Source organism: Cotesia glomerata, linkage group LG6, assembly GCF_020080835.1.
Source record: "Cotesia glomerata isolate CgM1 linkage group LG6, MPM_Cglom_v2.3, whole genome shotgun sequence".
Classification (NCBI taxonomy): Eukaryota; Metazoa; Arthropoda; class Insecta; order Hymenoptera; family Braconidae; genus Cotesia; species Cotesia glomerata.
Genome location: NC_058163.1, coordinates 11916362 through 11940304, shown reverse-complemented (window position 1 = coordinate 11940304; position 23943 = coordinate 11916362). Strand labels below are relative to the sequence as shown.

Genomic DNA, 23943 nt, shown 5'->3' with positions numbered 1-23943 from the left:
TTAGTAGTAGCCTTAGACTGCAATCCGATCATCGTAAAAACTGCTGAAGAGAAGACCAAGGACCTAATGAGAAGAGTCACCCAGGCTTGCGACGCTAGTATGTCTCGGAAACGTCGCATAAATTCAAGACCTTCAGTGCACTGGTGGAACGATCACATTAGTATTCTACGCTCAAAGTGTCTTAAAAAAAGAAGAAAGTCTCAGCGTGGCTACAGACGATCTAACTCCGCAGAGCTGTTGGCAGAGTATAAAAAGGCCCGTCGAGAACTGAACAGAGCCATCAAAGAAAGCAAAAGACGTTGCTGGAAGGAACTGGTCGCAGAAGTCGAGAAAGATCCTGTAACGGAGTACACGGGGCCTTCTTTACCCAGAGAAGGTCTCCAATCCGCGTGAGTTAGTTATCGACTGATCCCCCAGAGCGCTGTACTCCGAAGTACTCGCGCCTCTAGCTATAAGTTAGTGAGTAAGTCCCTGAGAGGGAAACGTCGGCGAGGAGAGTGAGTGGGGGAGACGGAGCGAAGAAAGAAACGTACCGACAAAGCTCAGAATATTCATTGTGACCGAACAGTCAAATCTAGCGGTCGCACAAAAGTTAACAAACATCAAAGCACAGGTAATTATTTTTATTTCGCTCAAGATATAGTGGAACGAAGCGATACTAATCAATTAATTTATTGCTTGCTAGGCCTTCTGCCAGCTTGCGTAAATTGATTTTAATTAGTGATAATTTCTAATGCTTATTTGCGGTTACAGATTTTGTAAAGTATTCGAGGAACGAGTGACGGTGACCTGGGTCTCGCCGCCAAGTAGATTCATCCACCAAAGAGGGACTTGTACCAGCAACGACGACAAGAAGTTGTAGCTCCTCGAGGGAGTTCATTAGCGTCGTAAAGGAAAACTCCAGGTACAAATAAAATGTCTCAATAATATCTTGGTGGTGCGGTATCAGCCAGGCATTGAAGTCGGCTGAAGGTCATCGCCATTTCACGTTCGGTCACAATCATTAGTTTAAGTATTATATCGTAGAATTTACTTAATTATTATATTGAAATTTATTTATTAGAATTTACTTGGAATATTATTTGGGATATTATTTAAAGAATTATTTAAAATATTGTTTAGAATATTCTTTAGGAGGTTAGTAAGAATTTATTAAAAATAAAATTCACAATGAAATTAAGAAAAATCCAGAATAAAATTAAGAATGAAGTTAAGAACAAGTCGGGAATAATTACTAAATATTTAATTAATGAAACCAGGAATTATTTCGGATTGTTAATTAACTACGTAGGCAGAGTTTGGACTGACTTTACCAGGAATAATTTCGGTTGGCCATTTCATGACTTCGGTGCCATGTAGAACAAAATGTCATCGATAATCGAGTTGGTCGGATTTATTTAATTAATTGCTTAAAATAAAATCAGTAAAATGTTTTAGAGGAACTTTAGTAAAAATCATTGGCAGGGTGGAAAGAAGAAATACTGCTTGGTGGCTGCTTTGGACATCAAGAATGCCTTTAACTCCGCTAACTGGGACTGCGTTATGCGGGCTCTAGAAGAAAAAAACATACCAGGATACCTTCGCAGAATAGTAGCGAGCTACTTCACGAACAGGCTCCTGAAATATGACACGACGAATGGTACGGAAGTGTACGAAATCTCCGGAGGAGTGCCACAGGGATCAGTCTTAGGTCCTCTGCTATGGAACATCATGTATGATGACCTCCTGAGAATAGCATTGCCTACGGGAGTCAAACTTGTAGCATATGCGGATGACGTAGCTGTCGTGATTGTCGCAAAGCACCTCGAAGAGATAGAAATGGCATTTGATATTATCTTATATTCAGACGAGTCAATTTGTGGATGAACATGATGAACTTGCAACTAGCCAAGCATAAAATCGAGGCAGTGCTCATCACCAGCAGAAAAACGGTAGAAACCATCAAGTTGAGAGTCGGAGAACAAGAAATCACATCACAACCATTTATCCGTTATCTGGGAGTGATGCTGGATGCACGACTCAACTTCAAGCAGCAGGTGGAACATGTCAGTGCCAAAGCGTTAGTAGTGAGGGCTAGTCTCGCACGGCTGATGCCTAACATCGGAGGCCCAATGCAGAGCAGGAGGCTACTATTGTCATCAGTAGTCACATCAGTGCTCACTTACGGAATATCCTTTTGGGCTGATGCACTGGAAACCCAAGAATCATGGAGAAAAGCTGGACCAATATACCGACTGAGTGCCCTACGAGTAGCTAGTGCCTTCCGCACTATATCAGAAGAAGCAGTGTGCGTCATTGCTGGAACCCTACCTCTTAGAGTTCTAGCAGAGGAAAGACGGGCCCTTTACCAACGAAAAAGGTCAACTGCACTGAGCCCTGAAGAACTTAGAATTGAAGAACGGCAGAAGAGCATAGGCCGATGGCAACTACAATGGGATGCTGCAGAGAAGGGTAGGTGGACGCACCGTCTCATACCTCGGATCGACATTTGGCTTAACCGGAATCACGGTGAGGTCAATTATTATCTTACGCAGATGTTGTCGGGACATGGGTGTTTTCGAGAGTATCTACACCGCTTTAAGCACGATGACTCTTCGGAGTGCCCGTCCTGCCCACGAGCTGCTGAAGACGCGGAGCACGTCTTCTTTGTATGTCCTCTTTTCGATCCACAGCGTGAAGAACTGGAGAGGATCCTGAACCAGAGAATGCAACCAGATTCACTAGTGGAAGCAATGTTGTCATCAGAAGCTGCCTGGAACGCTACCAACACGTTTGCAACAGAAGTCCTTAAAGACTTGCGTTCCACCGAAAGAAGAAGAGCAAATAGCAGAAGATAGAAGGAAGGTAGTTAACACCTTAGCCACCAGAAGGAAGAGCAGTAGCTAGATCCTCCCTTCACGAAATAATGCCTGACGGCGGTTTCCATGAGGGATTAAAGGAAAGAAGGAAAAGGGGTTTAAGGTTTAGTTAGTAGGGGCGTTAGTGTCGAGTTTTAGTATGACGCTGCGTCGAGTCGCCACATATCCAGGCCAAACAACTATGCCTAGAATCCGTAAAAAGGATTCCCCCCCCCCGCTAAGGGAAAAGAAAAAAAAAAAAAAAACACACACACACACACTCGCTTGAGCTCGAAGAGCTCAAAAACGTCATTGGTGCAATTTTAAGCGCCTAAGTATGGAATTAGCGGGAAGTTGCAGGGATGGCCTTCAGGGTCAACCGTCTTCCTAATTTTTTTTTTTTTTTTAAAGCTTACGCGTCAGCCTTCAGGCCTAGACGCGTGGGATTTTTACGCCCCTTCCTACTATTTACAATACCATCTTTACTTTCTTTCCGCGGCTGTGGCTGACTTACAGTCTGTACCCGCATTTGCCTGTGTCCCACCCCTTAGCACAGTGACCAAGGAAACCACAGAAACTTGGCCAGGGTACAGTCGGCAAGGGAGCAAGCCTTGGAAATCGCAGAAAAATTGCGACTGCCAGGGCTCGAACCTACGCCTGAGCGACTGTTGTACGGGTAGTTTAAGACTTAAACCGCTCGGCCACGCAGTCGCCATAACTTCCCGATTTTTGAAAATCTTAGATTTTCTTAGCGGGAAGTTAAAAATGTTAATATTAATTCCTCCTTAAACAAACAATTGTATGATTTTGCGTCAGAAGAGTCGTTGATTATTTTTGAAAGGTTGGAACTCCTATCTGATTTGTTAAATTTACATCTTGATCAGTGGATATCGGACAAAAGTTACAATACTTGATAAAAAATTTTCTTAAATTTACACGTTATTAATTATTCTGCGGAACGGACAGTCAAGCTGGTGGAAGCGTACAATAAAAGCTTAACTGTTGATGAAGAGCAGAAGCAGTTCTTATTGCAAGTTGTAGCTATGCACAGAAAAAAATTTCCTAATACTAACAAGCAGACGTTAATTTCACCATTTGTAGAAGAATTAAAAAATAAAATTTTTTGTAATTATAACGATTAATTAATTATAATTTGACTTAGATTATTGTATTAAAACGAGTCAATACTTTAATTTGAAATTTTAATGCTCCAAAATGTACAATAAAATTAAATTATTCATGTAAGAGTAATAAATTGAAAATTGAATGGAATTTAGTGTATCTTTTTTTAAATGTTACCGTGTAACGGGCTATAACTTCGAAACTAATGGTTCTACAGTCTTTGACCAAAGAGATATTTTTGTAGAAAATTTAATTTTCTACGAAAACCATCAGGAAGTTCTTCGGAAAAAAATTTTTTTTCATAACGAAAAATCCACTTAAAACAAAAAAAAAATATTTTCTGTTATTTATATGGAAAATCGAATTTTTCGATAAGCTAAGCCGCTATTGGAATTAAACCATTTAGCCCAGCGGCATAATTTTTTATTTTTTATAAGATACCAAATTTTCTGGTATGACAGTAAAAAAAAAAATATCGTGATTTTTTAACATCATGGGATTTAATATATATTTATTACCAGTTAATAAATTATTTATTAAATACTATTTATTAAATGTTAATAAATATTTGTTAACAGTTAACAAATATTTATTTGAAATCAAAAGCAAAATAGCAATTTTCTTTTGACATTTTTTATAACCCGACAACTGGGATACATAACTGTAACACATGATAATAATTCAAATCACTAAATAAATTAACGTTTAGAATATTTAAAAATTTAAAAGATAATTATGAGCTGTGATAGAATTCGGTATGTTACAATAAACGTTATTATAAAGTAATATAATTAATGAAAATAATTTATAAAGATGATTTTTGTTTATGAGCAATCTTCATATCATATGACATTGCAAATGAAACAAATTCACTCAACAAAATATTTATTAAATATAATCATTAAAAAATGCTGGATCTGATTATATATTATTATATATTAATAAATGTAAATTTATAATTTACATTTGATTAGATATAATTATGTACATAGCTTTACGTTTAATTATACACATAGTCCTATATCAATTAGATCTGATCAGATATAATCATATACAGATTTATATATAATCATATATAGCCCTAGATAACTCAGGTCTAATCAGATCTAATTATATACAGGGTGTCCCAAAAGTCACGGAGGCCATTGTAGCATCTGATGAAAAAAATAATTCTGAGACGAAAAGTCCTTAGCCATTTTTCAATTAACCGTATAGATAATTAATTGTTAATTAAAAATAACGTCTCTTTATTTGTTAGAGAGAGAGAGCGCCAGTGTCCAGTAAAGTATGAGCCAAACAAAGACACAACTAACTGTATGACTAACTACAGTAGCGCTCAAAAGTATTTTGACAACATAAAATTTTTTAATATTTCTAAAATAAAAGCCTATCGGAAAATGTATTGAGTATAATGTAGAGTAGTGTAATTGCGACTATTTAAGCGTATCAAATTACAACTTGTTTGTTTACACACCGCGCCACCGAACGTACTTGACTTACCGTGAGCTCAAAAGTATTTTAACACGCATTTGACTTGAAAAACTCTCGCAGATTACTTGTTCCTTAGTTTTTATTATTACATATATTTACTTGTTGTGGTTACTTCAATATGCCTAAGTGCAAGGAATATTCTAGTGATTTTAAAAAAGCCGTTATTAATGCATTAAAACAAGGATTGAAACAAACAGAAGTTGCTCGTTTATTTAAAGTGTCTCGACAGTTAGTTAGCTTATGGAATAAAGTCTATAACAAAAGAAAAACTGTCGAAAGTAAGCCTTGAACAGGCCGCCCAAGAAAAACTTCTTCTTACATCGATCATATTATAAAAAAGTTATCAGCAAATGATATACGGATGTCCGCTGTAATGATAAAAAATGAATTAAAAGAAAAATATAACGTAGATATTCATATTTCTACTGTTAAACGACGCTTAAAGGTCCTAGAGTTATATGGCCGAAGACCGGCTAAAAAACCTTTAATATCGAAAAAAAACAGGAAGTCTCGTCTTGAGTTCGCGAAACGGCATCTATCGTGGTCAAGTTTAGAGTGGTCTAAAGTTTTATGGAGTGACGAAAGTAAATTTAATTTAATGTCATCTGATGGTATCAAGTACATTCGGCGTCCAGTAAACAAAAAATACGATTATCGGTATCAAATACCCACAGTTAAACATAGAGGTGGTAGTGTGATGGTTTGGGGATGTTTTTCACGGTCTGGAGTTGGACCATTAGTTCGAATAGAAGGAAAAATGGATCGGTTCATGTATGCAAATATATGAAAGTCTCAGATGTTACCATATGCTAAACATCACATGCCAGCTAAGTGGTATTTTCAACAAGACAATGATCCCAAACACAGATCAAAGCATATTAGTGACTTATTAAATCGTGAAAAAGTTAAAGTTCTTGAGCGGCCAAGTCAAAGTCCCGACTTGAATCCGATAAAAAATCTCTAGGAAGAATTGAAACGTAGTGTAAAAACCCAAAATTATTCAAACAAAAACGCTTTGTTTGAAACTCGTTACAAAAATTAATCGACTCAATGCCGGAGCGATGCAAGGCTGTCATAAAGGCCAAGGGATATGCTACTAAATACTAATATATTTATTGCTGTAAATTATAATTATGCGTTAAATTAGTTTTTTTTCAAAAATGTCAAAATACTTTTGAGCCACCATTTTCCTAATATTTTAAAAATTAAACTTTCTTTTATTACGAATAAGAACCTCTTTGACACTATTCTGTAGTTTATTCAAAAGGTGTTAAAAAAATAAATAAATGATTATTGTGTTTCATATTTATTTTTAATTAAACCATTAAATATATTTGTCAAAATACTTTTGAGCGCTACTGTAGTTTCTATAGCTAACGTAGTCACACATATTTACTTACACATTCACACGTGCAAGCGTCTTCGTTGGAACGCACTTGACTTGACACTAGTGCTCTCTCTCTAACGCATAAAAGGACGTTATTTTAATTAATAATTAATTATCTATGCGTCTGATTATAAAATGGCTAAGGACTTTTCGTCTCAGAATTATTTTGTTTATCAGATGCTACAATTACGTCCGTTACTTCTGGAACACTCTGTATAGATTTATATATAATCATATATAGCCCTAGGTAACTCAGGTCTAATCAGATCTAATTATATATAGATTATATATAATCATATATAGACCTAGATAACTCAGATCTGATCATATATAGACTTATATAAAATATACATACAATATAATAGTCTATATATGATTATATATATTTTATATAAAAATTTAGATATAATCATATATAATTCTATATATTCAATATATAATCATATAAACTTATAATCATATAAACATATAGGCAAATTATAATCATATAAACTTATATTATATATAAACATATATGATTAGGCAATATATAATCATATAAACATATGATTAGGCAAATTCATCTTTATAAATTATTTTCATTAATTATATTACATTATAATAACGTTTATTGTAATATACCGAATTTTATCACAGCTCATAATTATCTTTTAAATTTTTAAATATTAAAAACGTTAATTTATTTAGTGATTTGAATTATTATCATGTGTTACAGTTATGTATTCCAGCTGTCGGGTTATAAAAAATGTCAATAGAAAATTGCTATTTTTGCTTTTGGTTTTAAGTAAATATTTGTTAACTGTTAACAAATATTTATTAACATTTAATAAATCGTATTTAATAATTAATTTATTAACTGGTAATAAATATATATTAAATCCCATGATGTTAAAAAATCACTTATTAACAGTTAATAAAGCTCATTAAATATAAACAAATCCTTCTATCAATATCACCCGGGAAAAAATGATCAGGACTGATCAGACCTGTTCATATCTGATCAGGCCTGAAATTAGACCTGAGCAGGCCTGTTCATGTATGATTAGGCCTGAAATTATACCTGATCAGACCTGTTCATGCCTGTTCATGTCTGAAGCATTAAATACGCTCAGACCTGTCTATGCCTGTTCATGCCTGCTCATGTCTGTTCATGTCTGAAGCGTTAAATACGTTCAGACCTGATCAGACCTGTTCATGCCTGCTCATGTCTGTTCATGTCTGAAGCGTTAAATTCGTTCAGACCTGATCAGACCTGTTCATGCCTGCTCATGCCTGCTCATGTCTAAAGCGTTAAATCCGTTCAGACCTGTTCATGCCTGTTCATGTCTGAAGCATTAAATACGCTCAGACCTGATCAGAACTGTTCATGCCTGCTCATGTCTGTTCATGTCTGAAGCGTTAAATAGGTTCAGACCTTATCAGACCTGTCCATGCCTGCTCATGTCTGTTCATGTCTGAAGCCTTAAATACGCTCAGACCTGATCAGACCTGTCCATGTCTGATATCTAGCCTACACTGAGAGACAATTTTATTTAATAGTAATGAAATTTTATTACTATTTAATAAAACGTTTATTTGGCTAATCCCAAATAAAAATTTATTAAATATTAATTAAATCTCCTTAAATACTAATAAAAATTTTATTAAATACTAATAAATGTTTCTTAGTATGTAATGAATATTTATCTACATGTAATATAAAGAAAATTCATTAATCAACTAACTAACAAGTATTGATCAGTAATTAATTGAATAAATAATTAAGTAAAATTGAATTTTGTCGGAACTATATTTTGAAATACAAAGTCTACAACTGTTGTTATCCGAGTGGATGTTAATTTTTATGCACTTAAATTTAAAAATTTCACAAATGAATCGATAAGAGTTAGACATTATTTAATAAAATGAAAACAGAAGCAGAAAACCAGACAATGTAGAGACGCATTTGTTAAAAATAACGACTATGATTTCATAAATTCAATCGAATATTTATTTATTTTTATTATTTAAAATCTCTACATGTGATTCGTCATGACGTAAACAAATAGGTTAGGTTAGGATGTCTTGTTAAAAAATCTTAATACTATTTATTAAAAGACTTTACTGTGAAAATATATTTGAATATATTATAATTAATTGATGAATATTAATTTTTTTTTTTTTTTGAGATTATTTCTTTTAATGACTTAATATTCGTATTAATGACAGCAAACGAAAGCGTCGTTCGTGGTTATTTTAATAAACACATATTAGTATTTAAGAAAATTTTATTAAATACTTATGAAATTTTATTAATATTAACTAAATTTTTTTTCAAGTCCAAATAAACTGTTTTATTACTATTGAATAAAATTCTCTCTCAGTGTAGAACCATATGTTAATGGAGCGAAAAAAAATACATAGCCGTTCCGAATAAATCACTCTAATATATAATTAATTATTAATAATGAATAGATTAGGTATAGAACTCCGTTAACTATAAGGATAAATCATGTATAAAATTTGAATTACTTGAAGTAGCTCGAAAGATACTCTCAAGTTAAGATGAATCATTTGGTCAAGAGGTAAAGTGTCAGTCTAAAGAGCGCGAGGTGTACGGTTCGAATCCCCGTCGGCACCGATTTTTTTTTTTTTTATGGACCTGATCGAGTCAGACATGAACAGATCTGATCAGACCTGAACATGCCTGGCCAGGTCTGATCAGACCCGGTCATTTTTCATACCTGATCAGACCTGAAGACTCATGCCTGTTCATGTCTGATCAGATCTGATCATTTTTTCCCGGGCAGTGTAACTTTACGGAAATCATATAATTATATATGAATCATATATAATTATATATGCATTTTGTGATTACTATAAAACGTTCTCTGTTTTCATCTCAGAATCTGCTACTCCAATGATTAATAATCTTTTAAACTATAGTTTTTTGTGGATGAAATAATGGAACTGTATTAATTCATTTAACTTATAAAAATCGATTCCCGGGAAAAAATGAATTTGCCTAATCATATATATTTATATATGATTATATATTGAATATATAGAATTATATATGATTGTATCTAAATTTTTATATAAAATATATATAATCATATATAGACTAATATATTGTATGTATATTTTATATAAGTCTATATATGATCAGATCTGAGTTATTTAGGTCTATATATGATTATATATAAATCTATATATGTATGATTATATCTGATCAGATCTAATTGATATAGGACCATGTATCGAACTAAACGTAAAGCTATGTACATAACTATATCTAATCAAATGTAGATTATAAATTTACATTTATTAATATATAATAATATATAATTAGATGCAGCATTTTTTAATGATTATATATAATAAATATTTTGTTAAGTGAATTTGTTTCACTTGCAATGTCATATGATATTAAGATTGCTTATAAACAAAAATCATCTTTATAAATTATTTTCATTAATTATATTACATTATAATAACGTTTATTGTAACATACCGAATTCTATCACAGCTCATAATTATCTTTTAAATTTTTAAATATTCTAAACGTTAATTTATTTAGTGATTTGAATTATTATCATGTGCTACAGTTATGTATTCCAACTGTCGGGTTATAAAAAATGTCAAAAGAAAATTGCTATTTTTGCTTTTGATTTAAAATAAATATTTGTTAACTGTTAACAAATATTTATTAACATTTAATGAATCGTATTTAATAAATAATTTATTAACTGGTAATAAATATATATTATATCCCATGATGTTAAAAAATCACTTATTAACAGTTAATAAAGCTCATTGAATATAAACAAATCATTCTATCAATATCAGTGTAACTATATGGAAATCATATATAATTATATATGAATCATATATAATTATATATAAATCATATATAACTATAGATGAATCATATATAATTATATATGAATCATATATAATTATATATTAATCATATCTAATTATATATGAATCATATCTAATTATATATGAATCATATATAATAATATATGCATTTTTTGATTACTATAAAACATTCTCTGTTTTCATCTCAGAGTCTGCTACTCCAATGATTAATAATCTTTTAGACTTTAGTTTCTTGTGGATGAAATAATGGAACTGTATTAATTAATTTAACTTATAAAAATCGATTATGTATTCGATTTGCATTAGTTGTAGGTATTTCAAACTTTACTCTTCCAGTAAGTCTCGTAGGTAAACAGGTAGCGTGGTAGTCTTTAAAGCGTCAGGTCCCCGGTTCGATCCCCGCTCACGGTGAATTTTTTTCTATTTTTATAGAAATAATTATATATAACTATGTCTAATTATATATGATTATATATAATTAGATCTGGCCAATATTCAGGTCTAATTATATATAAGTTATTATATATAACTGTATTTTTTAGGCAAATTCATTTTTTTCCAGGTTATGTATTAGATTTGCATTAGTTGTAAGTATTTCAAGCTTTCCTCTTCCAGTAAGTCTCGTAGGTAAACAGGTAGCGTGTTAGTCTTTAAAGCGTCAGGTTCCCGGTTCGATCCCCGCTCACGGTGAATTTTTTTTATTTTTATAGAAATAATTATATATGATTAGATCTGGCCAATTTTCAGGTCTAATTATATATAAGTGATTATATATAACTATATATGATTAGACAAATTCATTTTTTCCCGGGAAACCCACAACAGACACTTACCCATGACTTGCTCAAGATGCATGATGTATTATTTATTTTATAGCACTTTTTTCCCTCCACTACTTGAAGATGTATTGATTCATTTGTGCTCATTTTAAAATAATTTTGTCTTGATCGATAAAACAGTAGGTCTATACTCTAAAAAGTTAAGCTGAATGAGATCCACTGATCCTAAAGTAAATATAGAAGGGGTAGAATGATGCGAACGGTCATTCGAAAACATTTGATCTTGAGCAGATCTTGAGCAAGTCTTGCACAAGTATATTCAACATGCTTCTGGTGTCAGTCTTTCTCAAGAATTGATATAGTTAGTTTATCGATAAGCATCTTCAGATTTTCTCAATTTTCTTATCCAATTCTTGAGCTGTAATCTGGCCGAAAGTTCTTGTACAAGGCTTGTTCAAGACTTGTCAATTGAATTTACTACGTATCTGGAGCAAGACCCACAGATAGAAAAAGACACTAACAACTATCGAAATTGAGACCAGACTTGCTCAAGCCTTGAAAAAGATTGCTATATGGGTTATTCAAGGTTTAAGTTAAGCTTATTGCAAATTTATGGATTATTTCACTTTTACGGTAAATTTATTATACCAGCACACAAAAAAAAAAGTTGTTTGTACTTTTGACCGGACCCACCTACCGACATGTTTATCGACCCGCTGAATCCAAATTTGGAGTTCGTTTGGCCCAGTCACCGTCTAGTTTTGAGTAAAATTAAAAAAACCCAAAAAAAGGCAAACAATTGCAGTCACAACGATGAAAAAATTTGTGTGGTCCCGGAGCAAGTATGATTTTCATGTACTTCAATTCACTGAATCTGAATCTAAACGATAATTAGTCCGTTGAGTCGTTAAAATTTGAAAAAAATTGCGAAAAACCGAAAAAAATTTCATTAAATCATGAAAAATCGAAATTATCAATGAAAAAAATTTTTTTGATTCAGATTGAGTATGAATTAGAATCTGAAGTTTTTTTTTTTTACCCCAGTAATGTTTCAAAAAGTTGACAAAGTTTTAAAATCTCTAAAAAATAGCATGTAAGGAGAAGACACAAAACCATATTTTCGAATTTCTGGCGCCGAGTTCCGTTAAAATCTGCTGTAAACGGAGCGCCAGACTACCGACTGTGTTTACTGTAAGCAGAACGGTTATTTTGAGGTTGCAAAATTTTATTTAATTCTACGGTACTGTTTTTTCCTAAATTGTATATTATAACAGTAATTCACACTTTATTTGACTGTTATTAATTTATTATATTCACTTATAACAATTAATCTACTTGAAATTATTAAATTTAATCAGCACAAACTATAGCAACGCAAAAATTTCGATCCTGACTTTTTTTCGATGGGCAAAGTGATCTGCCACAGACTAAATAATTCGAGAATGCATAGTAATCCTTCATTAGATGGGAAACTACAGTTAAAAAAAGATATTTCACAGCTTGCATCTACACCCGCCAGGGTGCACTGGAATTATTTTTACATAAACTGTAGTTTCAAGGGGATAATTTGCTATAAAAAATGCAACCAACGCCAGATTTAAGTTGGTACCAATTGTAAATTTTTATTATAATTACAAAAAATACTGAAATCCGAACAAAAACAGTTTCACTGTAAAAATGCCAAGTCTCACGTTCATAAGACTATTAAGAGAAAAAAAAATTTGTTTTTCTTTACAAAAATATATAAAATAAAAATTAAGTAACCGATATGATTGTTTATGATTTTCGGAAGTTAAAAAAAATTTTGTTATAAATTTAAAAATTAAGAAAAAAATTTTGGAACGTACTTGGTGTGCGTCATTGTGTATTTCAATTTTTTTAAAGTCCTAGTAAATAGATTTTACGAATTTCATTAAAAGTAAAATATTTTGCAACCGAGCACACTAAATACGTTCCAAATTTTTTTTTTAATTTTTAAATTTATAACAAAATTTTTTTTAACTTCCGAAAATCATAAACAATCATATCGGTTATATATATTTATATATTTTTGTAAAGAAAAAAACAAATTTTTTTTTTCTTAATAGTCTTATGAACGTGGACTTGGCGCGATTTTTTTTACAGTGATACTGTTTTTGTTCGGATTCTTTTATCTTCAAATGACCTACGAAGTGTGTTCCTTTTACGTTTTCTGTATTCTTCTGGTACTTTTATTATTAGCATTCAGCGAAAATCTGTCAGTGGTTGACGTGAGAATCCATAAAGTGTAGTTTGAGGTTCATTAAGCGACCTAAATTTTTGTAATTTGTCACCAATTCTTCAACTAACGTCCTGTAGTTTTCGCATTTTTTATTTCCTAAAAAGTTTTGAAACTAACCCAAGCTACTCTCTCCGTCTCGTTCATTTTTCCTATAAAATTTGCATCCTAAAATAGAGTTCGAATCTTGGGTCCATTAAAAATTCCTTACGATCGCTTGTGCACGGAAAAAAAATCCTATGAAAAATTACTATAGTAACATCGTAATCCAGGACTAGACTTTCAGTATCTCGATTTTTACGATGCTGCCGTCTACAGAATACAATTTGAATTATTGAAAATTACGATGTTATTTAGTAAATTTTTTTTCCGTAAGAGCAAGTGAATAAGGACGCATACTATATGTTTTAATAAAAGAGAGACAGAGTCTAGTAGTTTGCGACGCCACCACCGAAAGATGACCAACTACTGTATCGAGGGTCTTATTATGTGACTGAACAGAAACTTTAGATATTCCCTCCGATATCGTGAGGGGATAAACCTTGGACTTGAGGCGGAGAGGACACCGGGTTCGATTCCTGGATGATTCAGAATTATTTTTTCGGTGACCTTAACTTCTTTTTAATTTGAGTGATAGAAATTTACGATGTTGCATCGTATAAATTACGATGTTTGAGTTCTGGTCCGGCACTGCAATGTCCTATACTAAAAATTACGATGTTTTCATTGTAATTTTTCGTACAATTTTCTTTCCATCTACCTGCAACCAGGGCACTTCCTACTGGAGAGTATACTATTTCAAGAAGCAATTTCCATTCGTAATAAGACGGGATAATTAACATTTAGATTCAGATTTTACTCAAATCTAAACGGTGACTAGGCCAAACGGACCCCAAATTTAGATTCAGCGGGTCGAAAAACATGTCGGTAGGTGGGACCGGTCACACAGACACACACACACACACATACACATACGCACGGCTGGACATCTCGGCAGGAATGGTCAGAATGGCTTCCTGGGATCTCAAAACGTGGTATAACGGAGTGATCGTTACCCGTTAAAAGCTCTTTTATCCACACTCAATAGTTATCGACGGATCACAGTGCACTGTGTTCTTAAGCCCTCGTAGTCATAGTTTGAGACTAGTAAGTGAGTCCCCAAGGTGGAGGTGTCGGCGTAGTGAGAGTGGGAAGAGCAGAAGAAGAAAGAAACGCACCGACAAAATTCTGAAGAGTTATTGTGGCCGAACAGCCTAGCTATACAACACGTGGAAAAATCCTTCAACTCAGGTAATTATTTTCATTTCGTTCGACTAAAGTGGAACGAAGCGATAAACATTTATTAATTTAATGCTTGCTAGGCCGTTATACCAGCTTGCGTAAATTAATATTAAATTGTAATAAGTTCTAATGCCAATTTGCAGTTACAGGTAAAATAATTGTCGAGGAGTACGTGACGCGATGCGGTGACCGAAGTCTTTGCCGCCAAGCCGAATACCTCATCGAGGAGAGATTTTGTACCAGCATCGAGACAAGGAGCTGCAGCTCGTCGAGGGAGTGCAATCAAATGCAAAAAAATCTCCCAAACTCCATATAGAAGTAGTTAAATACATAATACACACGCTGTTAAAATTTAGAGACGATTTACCACGTCTAACCGAAGATAATTGCAATTGAAAATGACATTTTTACACAGGCGGTATGAGAAAAGAGAGAGAAAGACGCGAAGTTTTATTATTTTTGTATTGAAGAAATTTAAGAATTTCACGAAAAACTAATATAACTTAGATTAATACATGTATAATTACCCTACAAAATTCTGGAATTCCCTACCACATAGTTTTTGAGAAATCATTGATAAACTAGTAAAGTAAACAAATAAAGTCATGCGTGGAAGTAAGTGAGCAATAGCCCGTAAGAGAGGCAACACTAGCGCGTGACGAAGACAGCATTAGCATAAACTATAGATTGGGAAAGAACTACCTTAAGAATAACTCAGAAGTAAATTTTTAAATATTTAATTAATAAAACCAGGAATGATTTCGATTTGTTAATTAAACACGTAATAGGCAGAGTCTGGATTAATTTTACTAGTAATTATTTCAGTTAGTTAATTTATGATTTCGGTGCCACGTGAAAAATTGTTCTCTAGTACTTGGGGTTGAGTGAATTTATTTAATTAATTGTGTGAATTAAAATTATTTAAATATTTTGTGGTAAAGTTTTAGTAAAATCATTTGGATTAAAATTAATTAAAATCAGTAAAATAATTTCGAATCGATTTTTAATTGTTCAAAATAAAATTGTTTAAAGTAAAATTCGAGTCAAGAAATATTCGTTAAAATTGTTAATTTAAATTATTTAGTTAAAAGTAGAAAATAGTTTACTTGTAAAATTTCGTCAAAAAAAACAATTACACCAAAAATTTACTACAGAGACGCCAGACCTTGAGAGAGTCGGCCATCTTGTCCCGCGCTTAAACTCTTAGTAGAGGACACTCAAGGTCGAGAATAAAGTGTTAGTTCATTTTAAAATAAAAAAATCAAGTAAAATAAATTCTAAGTTTTCAAGAGGCGTAAAAGAAAGTAAAGTAAAATAATTTACTTTACAGTTATCTAGAGACAATTAAATAATTTAGTTAAAGAAATAAATTAAACAAAATGATTGATAAATTCTTAACTCAGAAAATAAGACACGTAAAAATAATTCACAAATTCTGGCAAAATAAATTCGGACGAAACAATTTATAAAAATAAATTAAATTAATTTGGGTAAAATAAATTTGTAAAATCTCGGACACAATAAATATTGTCGGCAGATTATTAAGACCTCTGTCGTCATATTTTAATATATTAATTCAAGGTACGAAGACCTCTTGTTATTAAATATTTATTGTCGTATTAACAAGACCACGGCGATAAATTAGTTAAGAACTTTAATTGGAATTTGGATTAGGATTTATGAATAATTGGAAAATGGATTTAGGAAGAATTAGTAAATCGGATTTTAATTGGAAAATTAATTTATATTAAATCGGAATTAATTTGGAAAATAAAATTTGGAAAAATAATAAATTAAATTTGGAAAGAAATTAATTTGTAAAAATAATAGGAAACATTTAGTGTGTTAGGTTTGCATAAATAATATTGTGTGTGGGTGTGAGTATCAATACAGTGTTGCCTAGGGATTCATGGTATCCTCCTCTGTTTCCTGGGCACACTTAGAAACCTTTGCATAAACGCCGAGGTGGGGGTGTAAAGGGAATAAGTTAGAAACCGCGATATAGACGCTCCATATGAAGGTATTGTCGGGAATAAGGGTTCTATGATAGGAAACCGTGTATAGACGCCCAGGAGGGGGTACACGGGAATAAGGCTTAGAAACCGCGGTTTGGTCGCTCCATAAGAGTGTACCGTCGGGAATAATTTACTTTAATAAAAACCGCTGCGTAGACGCCCGGGTCGGGGCGCAGACGGGAATAAGGCTTAGATTGTGTTGTTTATTTTGTAAGGGGTTTTATTCTTGTAAGAAGGGTTGGTTAAATAAAATAAGTTTTGAATAAGAATTTCTTTTAATGATTTCTGTCTTCTTCCTAGCAATCTCTCACGACCCTGTTTAATTACTCCGTGTTCTGGTCCAGTTTCTGAATACTGTGTTAAAAATTCAGTGGCGCCCTAAATAAATATTAGGGGCGACCAAGAAAAGCGAATAGACTCATTTCAGTAGAGATCCGATGAAAACTTGACTTTCGAAAATCGGACCGAAATCAATAACTTCCCTTTTTTCGAACATTTTCAATTTTCTTAGCGGGAAGTTAAAAAAATTTTTTTTCACACTGTTCGATTTGGTATGGAAAACCCCAATTATTAATTTGTAAGTAGACTGTGTAATTTAATATTATTAAAATAACAATTTGTATTAGTTGACTAAACGAAATCTTATTGATATTTATCAATTTCGTTCTCTGTTACGATTGTAAAAATATATTATTCGAAAAATTAAAATTATTACCAAAGTATTTCCACCCAGTCGGAACTTCAAAACAGGGTATTCCCGTTTGTTTTGCAACTTGATCTATTGCTGAACTTGTAGGCATAGATCTTGCATATCCCTTTATTCCAGTTTTTTGGAAATATGGAATTATTTTCAAGTGAGATGCTAAAACTGCTAAAGAATCTGATGGTGTAACAAAAATTGCATTTCTTCCGATTATCTGAAAAGAAATTTGAATAAAGTTAATTTATTAAGGTAGTACTACCGGTTTTAGAATTTGTGTTCGGAATTTAATGAAATTTGGCATATTGGTACTTTATAATATCATAATTGAGCAGTAAAATTTTTGGAAGCCTGGCGAGTCCTGAAAAAAAGATATTAATATTTACATATTTTTGCCTTTACCATTGATCCTTATGGAAAATTACAGACTTTATTCTATTTCACAAAACTGGACGTTCAGATTCTTATAAAAATTGAGACGAGAGAAAATAACATCTAGAACATATTTAATAACAATCAGTATGGTTTCCGAGCATATGAAAATATTTATTAATAAAAAACATTCAAAATTTGTCTCTGTCTCTCTTTCTCCAACGTGATTTAATATAGGGAAATCTACTACGTTAACCAAATAAGGTTAGATTTTGGGATTTGACTCTTGTGGTAAGTACTTGCGGTAGTACTACCTTAACGGGTCAATATCATATGCAATGCCTTTATATACTTCGTTGTCTTACCATATTTCTATCACCGTCGCCATCAAACGCTGCTCCCATATCATAAGTGCCATTTTTAACGGTATTTACCATAGCTGCAGCATATGTCAAGTTTGGATCAGGATGAAGACCACCAAAATCTTCTAGGGGAGTTGAATGAACAATGCAATCCTTATTCACTCCCAGTTCAACTCCAAAAATACGATTGGCATACGGTCCAGTAACTGCATAATATTATTTTTTTTTATGATGTACAAAATATTTTTTTAATTTTCATTCGCAAATTGTAATTACTAACATTGAACACAGAAAATAAATAGAATATTTTATATTTTATATAGATCAGTAAAATAACATATTACTCTCCCTGACGGATCCAAAGTGCGGTAGAGTACGGTAATGTACGGCAAATTTACGGTTGGGCACGGTAGAGTACGGTACGTACAGTGATTTACCGTAATACAGTATATTACGGAGATTGTACGGCAAAGTACCGCGATTGTACCGTGATTTACCGTTATTGTACGGAAAGATACCGTAATTGTACGGTAAAATACCGTAATTGTTAGTAAAATACTATAATTATCCGGTAAAAAAATTACTGTTTTTGTACGCTGAAGTACCATAATTGTACGGTAACTTATCGCTAAAATAAGGTATATTTGACGGTCGTTCACCATTGGACTACGGTAGCGCGGAAAGTTCAGAAGTATATATTCTACCGTATATTCACCGTACGCTACTGTAATTGTACCGTTCTATACCGTATTTTCACCGTTCTTTACTGTACGTTACGGTGTTTTACGATTTCTACTGTGCAAGTAGAATCCTACTGTAATCTACGGTGTCCATACGGTATATCGACCGTATTTTTACCGTATAATACCGTAATTCTACGGTATTTTAGATCCGCCAGGGCTTTTAATTTTGTTAATTTATTTTCCAAAAAAAATAATTTCAATTGCTATTTTTATCACATTATAATTAATATAGCTTGTTAAAACCCGCTCCATAAACAGCGTGTGAGTGAATACACCTTCTAAATCACGTCGGTTTCTCCGTCTACACGTATATATTTGAAAATATCTATATGTCTATATGTCATTTTGCCATATAATCATCCTTATTAAAAAGAGAAATTAAAAAAAAAAAATATCTCAATGCAAAATGTATATATCTAGATAATAATATTTTTTCCTTTGTATTTAAACATTTAAGTTATTATTCTTTCTCATATATTTGCGACTATTTAATTTTTCCTCCGCGTCTCAAGAAATGTCATAAAAGAAGTTTCATTTCAAAATCTTAAACCATTAAATAATAAATATAAAAACTTAAACTATTGTTCCATTAATGTCATAGAAAAAAAAATTTACAGTAGAACTTTTCCATAAATTTTAAGCTACGGGGCGAGAATTCACAAAATTCGAATTTATGGTGTAAGTAGTAAATATATGGTAGAAAGCAAGAAAAAAGAAGAGAGAGGAGTTCAAATTAATAGAACTTATACTATATTTGGGGCATTCTTTCATTCTTGACAACGTTTTTAAGATAGACTATGAAAGGAGTAGTAGTTAAACAATCAATTCTAACAATACCCGAGTCGAAATTTAGAGCCCATTTAGAACCTTCTAAAATCGAATCTATTTCTGACTTAGGGGCTCAAACTAGAGCCTGTTTCCATGTTTAAGTAGGTCCGGTTTTGGTCCCACAAGCGCTACAAGTTTCCGTTTTCGGCGCTTTAGGGCTCAAAATCGGACCTGATGAAAATAAAAATTAGATCCGATTTTGAACCCCTGAGTCCTCTTTTATTATTATTTTTTTATTAATTAATTTTTATTTCTCTTAGTTGCCACGACTGACCCATGCCTGGTTACCAGGACTGTGCCTTAGTCAATTTTCAAGTCTGCCTCATGCTATTCCATAAGAAATAATAAAAAAATTAATTTTTTAAGCATCATTTTTTTTTCTATTTGATTTTAAATGTAGAGGCTAACGCAAATTCAGACTGTTTGACTCTTATTTAAACCTAACTTTCGCTAATCATAGAAATAAAGTGAAAATCGCATCCGCCCTATCCGAGATTCGAACCCGAGCCGCGCGCTTGCTAGACCGATACCTAACCCCTACACTATACGACCGATGAGTTGTTATGCATCTCATCATTCTTATAAGCTAAATCTATATAATGATGAAGTGTGACGGTTTAATAATTTATGTTATTTAATATTGTGTTTTGATGAAAATTAACTATTTTTTACACATGGTTATTAATTAAAAACAATGCAAAAGTCAAGTCCTTATGTTACTCTAGAATTTGTACACCATTCTGTGGATTTTCAATATTTTATTATAAATTTTAATATTTAAAATTATCAATATTAAAAATTTAACTGTAAATTATTAAATTTTTAAATTTTTAAAAGACCATATCAATTTTGACGATATGTAATTGTTTTGGTTGAATAATAAATTTTAAATTTTAGCATTTGCTAACAAATATTCGTTAAACAATAAATTTTTACAATAATTTTAAAAATTCATTGTGTTGAATCAAGACGAAAAATTCTTGAATCAAATCAAATTCACTTAAACCAATATAAATTTCTTAGTTGAAGAATTTTTCTCTTCAGATCAAGAAGAAAAATTTTTTTAGTTAATAAATTTAATTTTTTAATTATTGATGGAAATTTTAATTAAATAATTGATAGAAAAATCAATTTTTAATAAATGTAATTTTCGTGTCATTTTGAGTTCTCCCAGCTCAAAAATCTGATAGAAGTGTAATAAAACACTATTTTTTGAATTTTTAAACTGCAATAACTTTTGAATGAATGAACCGATTTCTACACGGTTGGCGGCATTCGACGCAGTTTTTGAAGCCTCACAAAGAATCTTTCAGTTTAAATTGATCAAACTAGGAATTTCTAAGTAATTCCGAAAAAATACTTTTTTTGGTTTTCTTTCGACAACAATAACTAACTAACGAATCAACTGATTTTGACCGGGCTGGCTGCGATCAACGTGGTTTTTTGATTAAGAGCTGATAAGTTTTTAGAATCGATCGGTAAATCCGTTTAAAAGTTATTCCAACAGAACCACATTTGAAAAATTTTTTTTTTTAATTTTTTTGAGATTTCTCACTTTTCTCAATTTTTTAATTTCGATAGACACAAAAAAAATTAATACCATAAACTCAGTAAAAGGCCAAAAAAAGTAAGACAAGTTGAAAAACTCATATGATAATATTTTCTGAAGGTGGCCCATTTTGCCCCACATTTTCAATTTTTTATTTTCAATAAACAGAACAAATTAATGTCAAATACTTGGCAAAGGACTAAAAAAAACGTAAAATCAGAGAAAAACATTAAGGATTTCACATTTTTGTCTTAATAGGTCCGTTTTGCCCCCTCCCCCTTCTCTTACTTAATTATTAATTAACTTTAGATTTTCCATTGAATGGCCAAGGCTAAGTTATTCAGTCTTGACCTAAGCCCAGCACACCATTAAATAGCCAGAGCTAGATGACCCAGTCTTGGTTCAAGTCTGGTTCACCAAAAGAACGGCCGAGACTGAGTTGTTCAGTCTTGGCCCCGTCGTTCAACTCTGGGGACTCCTACATAGAAAAAAAGGTTCACTTGAGCCAAGAAAATATTTTTCTTCCTAATTATTTTCTTAAGCGAAAAAAAAAATTATTTTTTAACACTAGAAATTTCACTTATTCCAACAAAATTCAATGTCTTGCTTTAAGAAATACGTATCTTGATCTAAGAAAATTTATTTAAGTCAAGAAAATCTTGTTATTTTAAGAAAATTCGGCCTCTTGCTCCAAAAAATTTAGTTCTTGATAGAAGTAAATTTTCTAGTCTTGAGAAAATTTCTCTCTTACTTCAAAAAATGAAATATAAAGATAGAAGTAATTTTTCATTTACATTTTTATTGATTAACATGTCAAATGGGAAGATCAAATAATATTTCATCATTTTTTTCCATTTAATATGTATAATTGCACGCTAAAATAATATAAAATGGGTATCAAATATTCAAGAGAAAAATTTTCTGAAGGTGAGAAAATTTTTTTCTCAGCTGAAGTAAGTGGCGCTGCTTCCCTAAAGTATCTAAAAATCTTGATCAAATACAAAAACTTATTGTAACAAGTATTTATGATAATTTGAATTAAGAACAAATGACTTCCACCAAGAATAAAATTTCAAGAAAAATTTTTACTTCGGCCAACACAACTTCGGCCTTCCTTCAGGCACCCGAAAATTTTTTTGAGCCAAGAATTTTGTTCTCCAATCAAGAAATTTTTCTTTCTGTGTACATGGGTTAATTCATATTATTTTACTTTTTTATTTTTAATTTTTAATTTTTTATGTCATGAATAATTTAATTGTAGTTAATAAAAATTTATGAAGAGGCTAATATTGACGGACTTGAGGGTTCAAAATCGGACCTCTCGGTGAATGTTCGGATCTGTGGGTTCAAAATCAGAGCTATGGGACTACAGGGCTCTCAGTCGGATCTATTTCGGACTAAAGGGTTCTATATAGGCTCTAAATTTCGACTCGGGTATGCACAGCGAAAACTCAACGTTTTATCGAAATATCAAAAATATTATAACATATTATTTATTAATATTAAAAATAATACTATCAATATTTAATATGTTCATTTAAAAATGAGAAATATTTTTATATAATTTTTTAATTACATTTTTTATGAATGACAAAGCAAATTTTTGATTATAAATCAAAAAAACTCAATTCAAAACGCCCAATAATTGATCACACTATAATCTATAAACTTTTTAGAGGTTTTAAAATTATATGGCCCCAGCTTGTCAAGTTCTGGGTACCGCTTTGAAAATTTGGAGGTATAGTTACTAAAATTGTCACAGGGTTTTTATTCCCTGTGTGCGTCCCTCTCTGCGCCTAAATTTGGCAACAGATCCACACTCGGTGTGTCTCTGAATTCATTATTTTATATTTATTTATTAATTTATTCATTGAATTTATTACTACTAGTATTATTTATATTTGAAATTTCTAATATTATTGTTATTAATTTAAGAATTAATTCTATCTTTATTTCAGACATTTATAATGAATTATTTATAATTTATTATTTTATTATTATTATTATTTGTATGCATTGCCGTAAATCATTGTCATATAGTACCTAATTTTACTATGAGTGATAAATCATAGCCTTTACTCGCACGGGTGAGGCCCTACAATATCGATCGCGAGCAAAGAGTTTATTGAATTAGGGAAAATGGCTAGAGAAAACATTGTTGTCGAACACGAGGCCTCGAACGGTTTACGGTGACAAAAATAGAGCAGACACGCGGTGGCCCGCTTGGTGTGAGGTATACACGCGGGACCTCCGCTATTGTAAGGAGTGTGGATTTGGTGCCTTGGGTTGAGTTTCCTTTTTGGTGAGTACTCACAAGTTGAGATCGATTAATATCCGCACACCGCTGTCTCCTGGC

At 32.0% G+C, this 23943-nt stretch overlaps 1 protein-coding gene and 2 long non-coding RNA genes across 3 annotated transcripts in view; 2 read left to right on the top strand and 1 right to left on the bottom strand.

Annotated features, from left to right (window-relative positions):
- The window catches only part of LOC123266952 (phosphoglucomutase), a gene marked incomplete at its 5' end in the record, with an annotated part of 41116 nt that extends 22436 nt beyond the window's left edge, over positions 1–18680 (bottom strand). Inside the window, 2 exons of the mRNA XM_044731399.1 lie at positions 17749–17950; positions 18471–18680. Coding sequence (XP_044587334.1) covers positions 17749–17950; positions 18471–18680 — 412 coding nt within the window. The remainder of the gene's footprint in view (positions 1–17748; positions 17951–18470) is intronic.
- LOC123266955 lies at positions 579–15500 on the top strand. Its single transcript, XR_006509921.1, has 4 exons — positions 579–613; positions 754–1012; positions 2284–2285; positions 15489–15500. It is a non-coding gene; the product is annotated as an uncharacterized LOC123266955 (long non-coding RNA).
- On the top strand, positions 3326–14935 carry LOC123266954. The gene is made up of 3 exons (XR_006509920.1): positions 3326–3513; positions 14159–14163; positions 14925–14935. It is a non-coding gene; the product is annotated as an uncharacterized LOC123266954 (long non-coding RNA).
- Positions 18681–23943: the final 5263 nt, after the last annotated feature.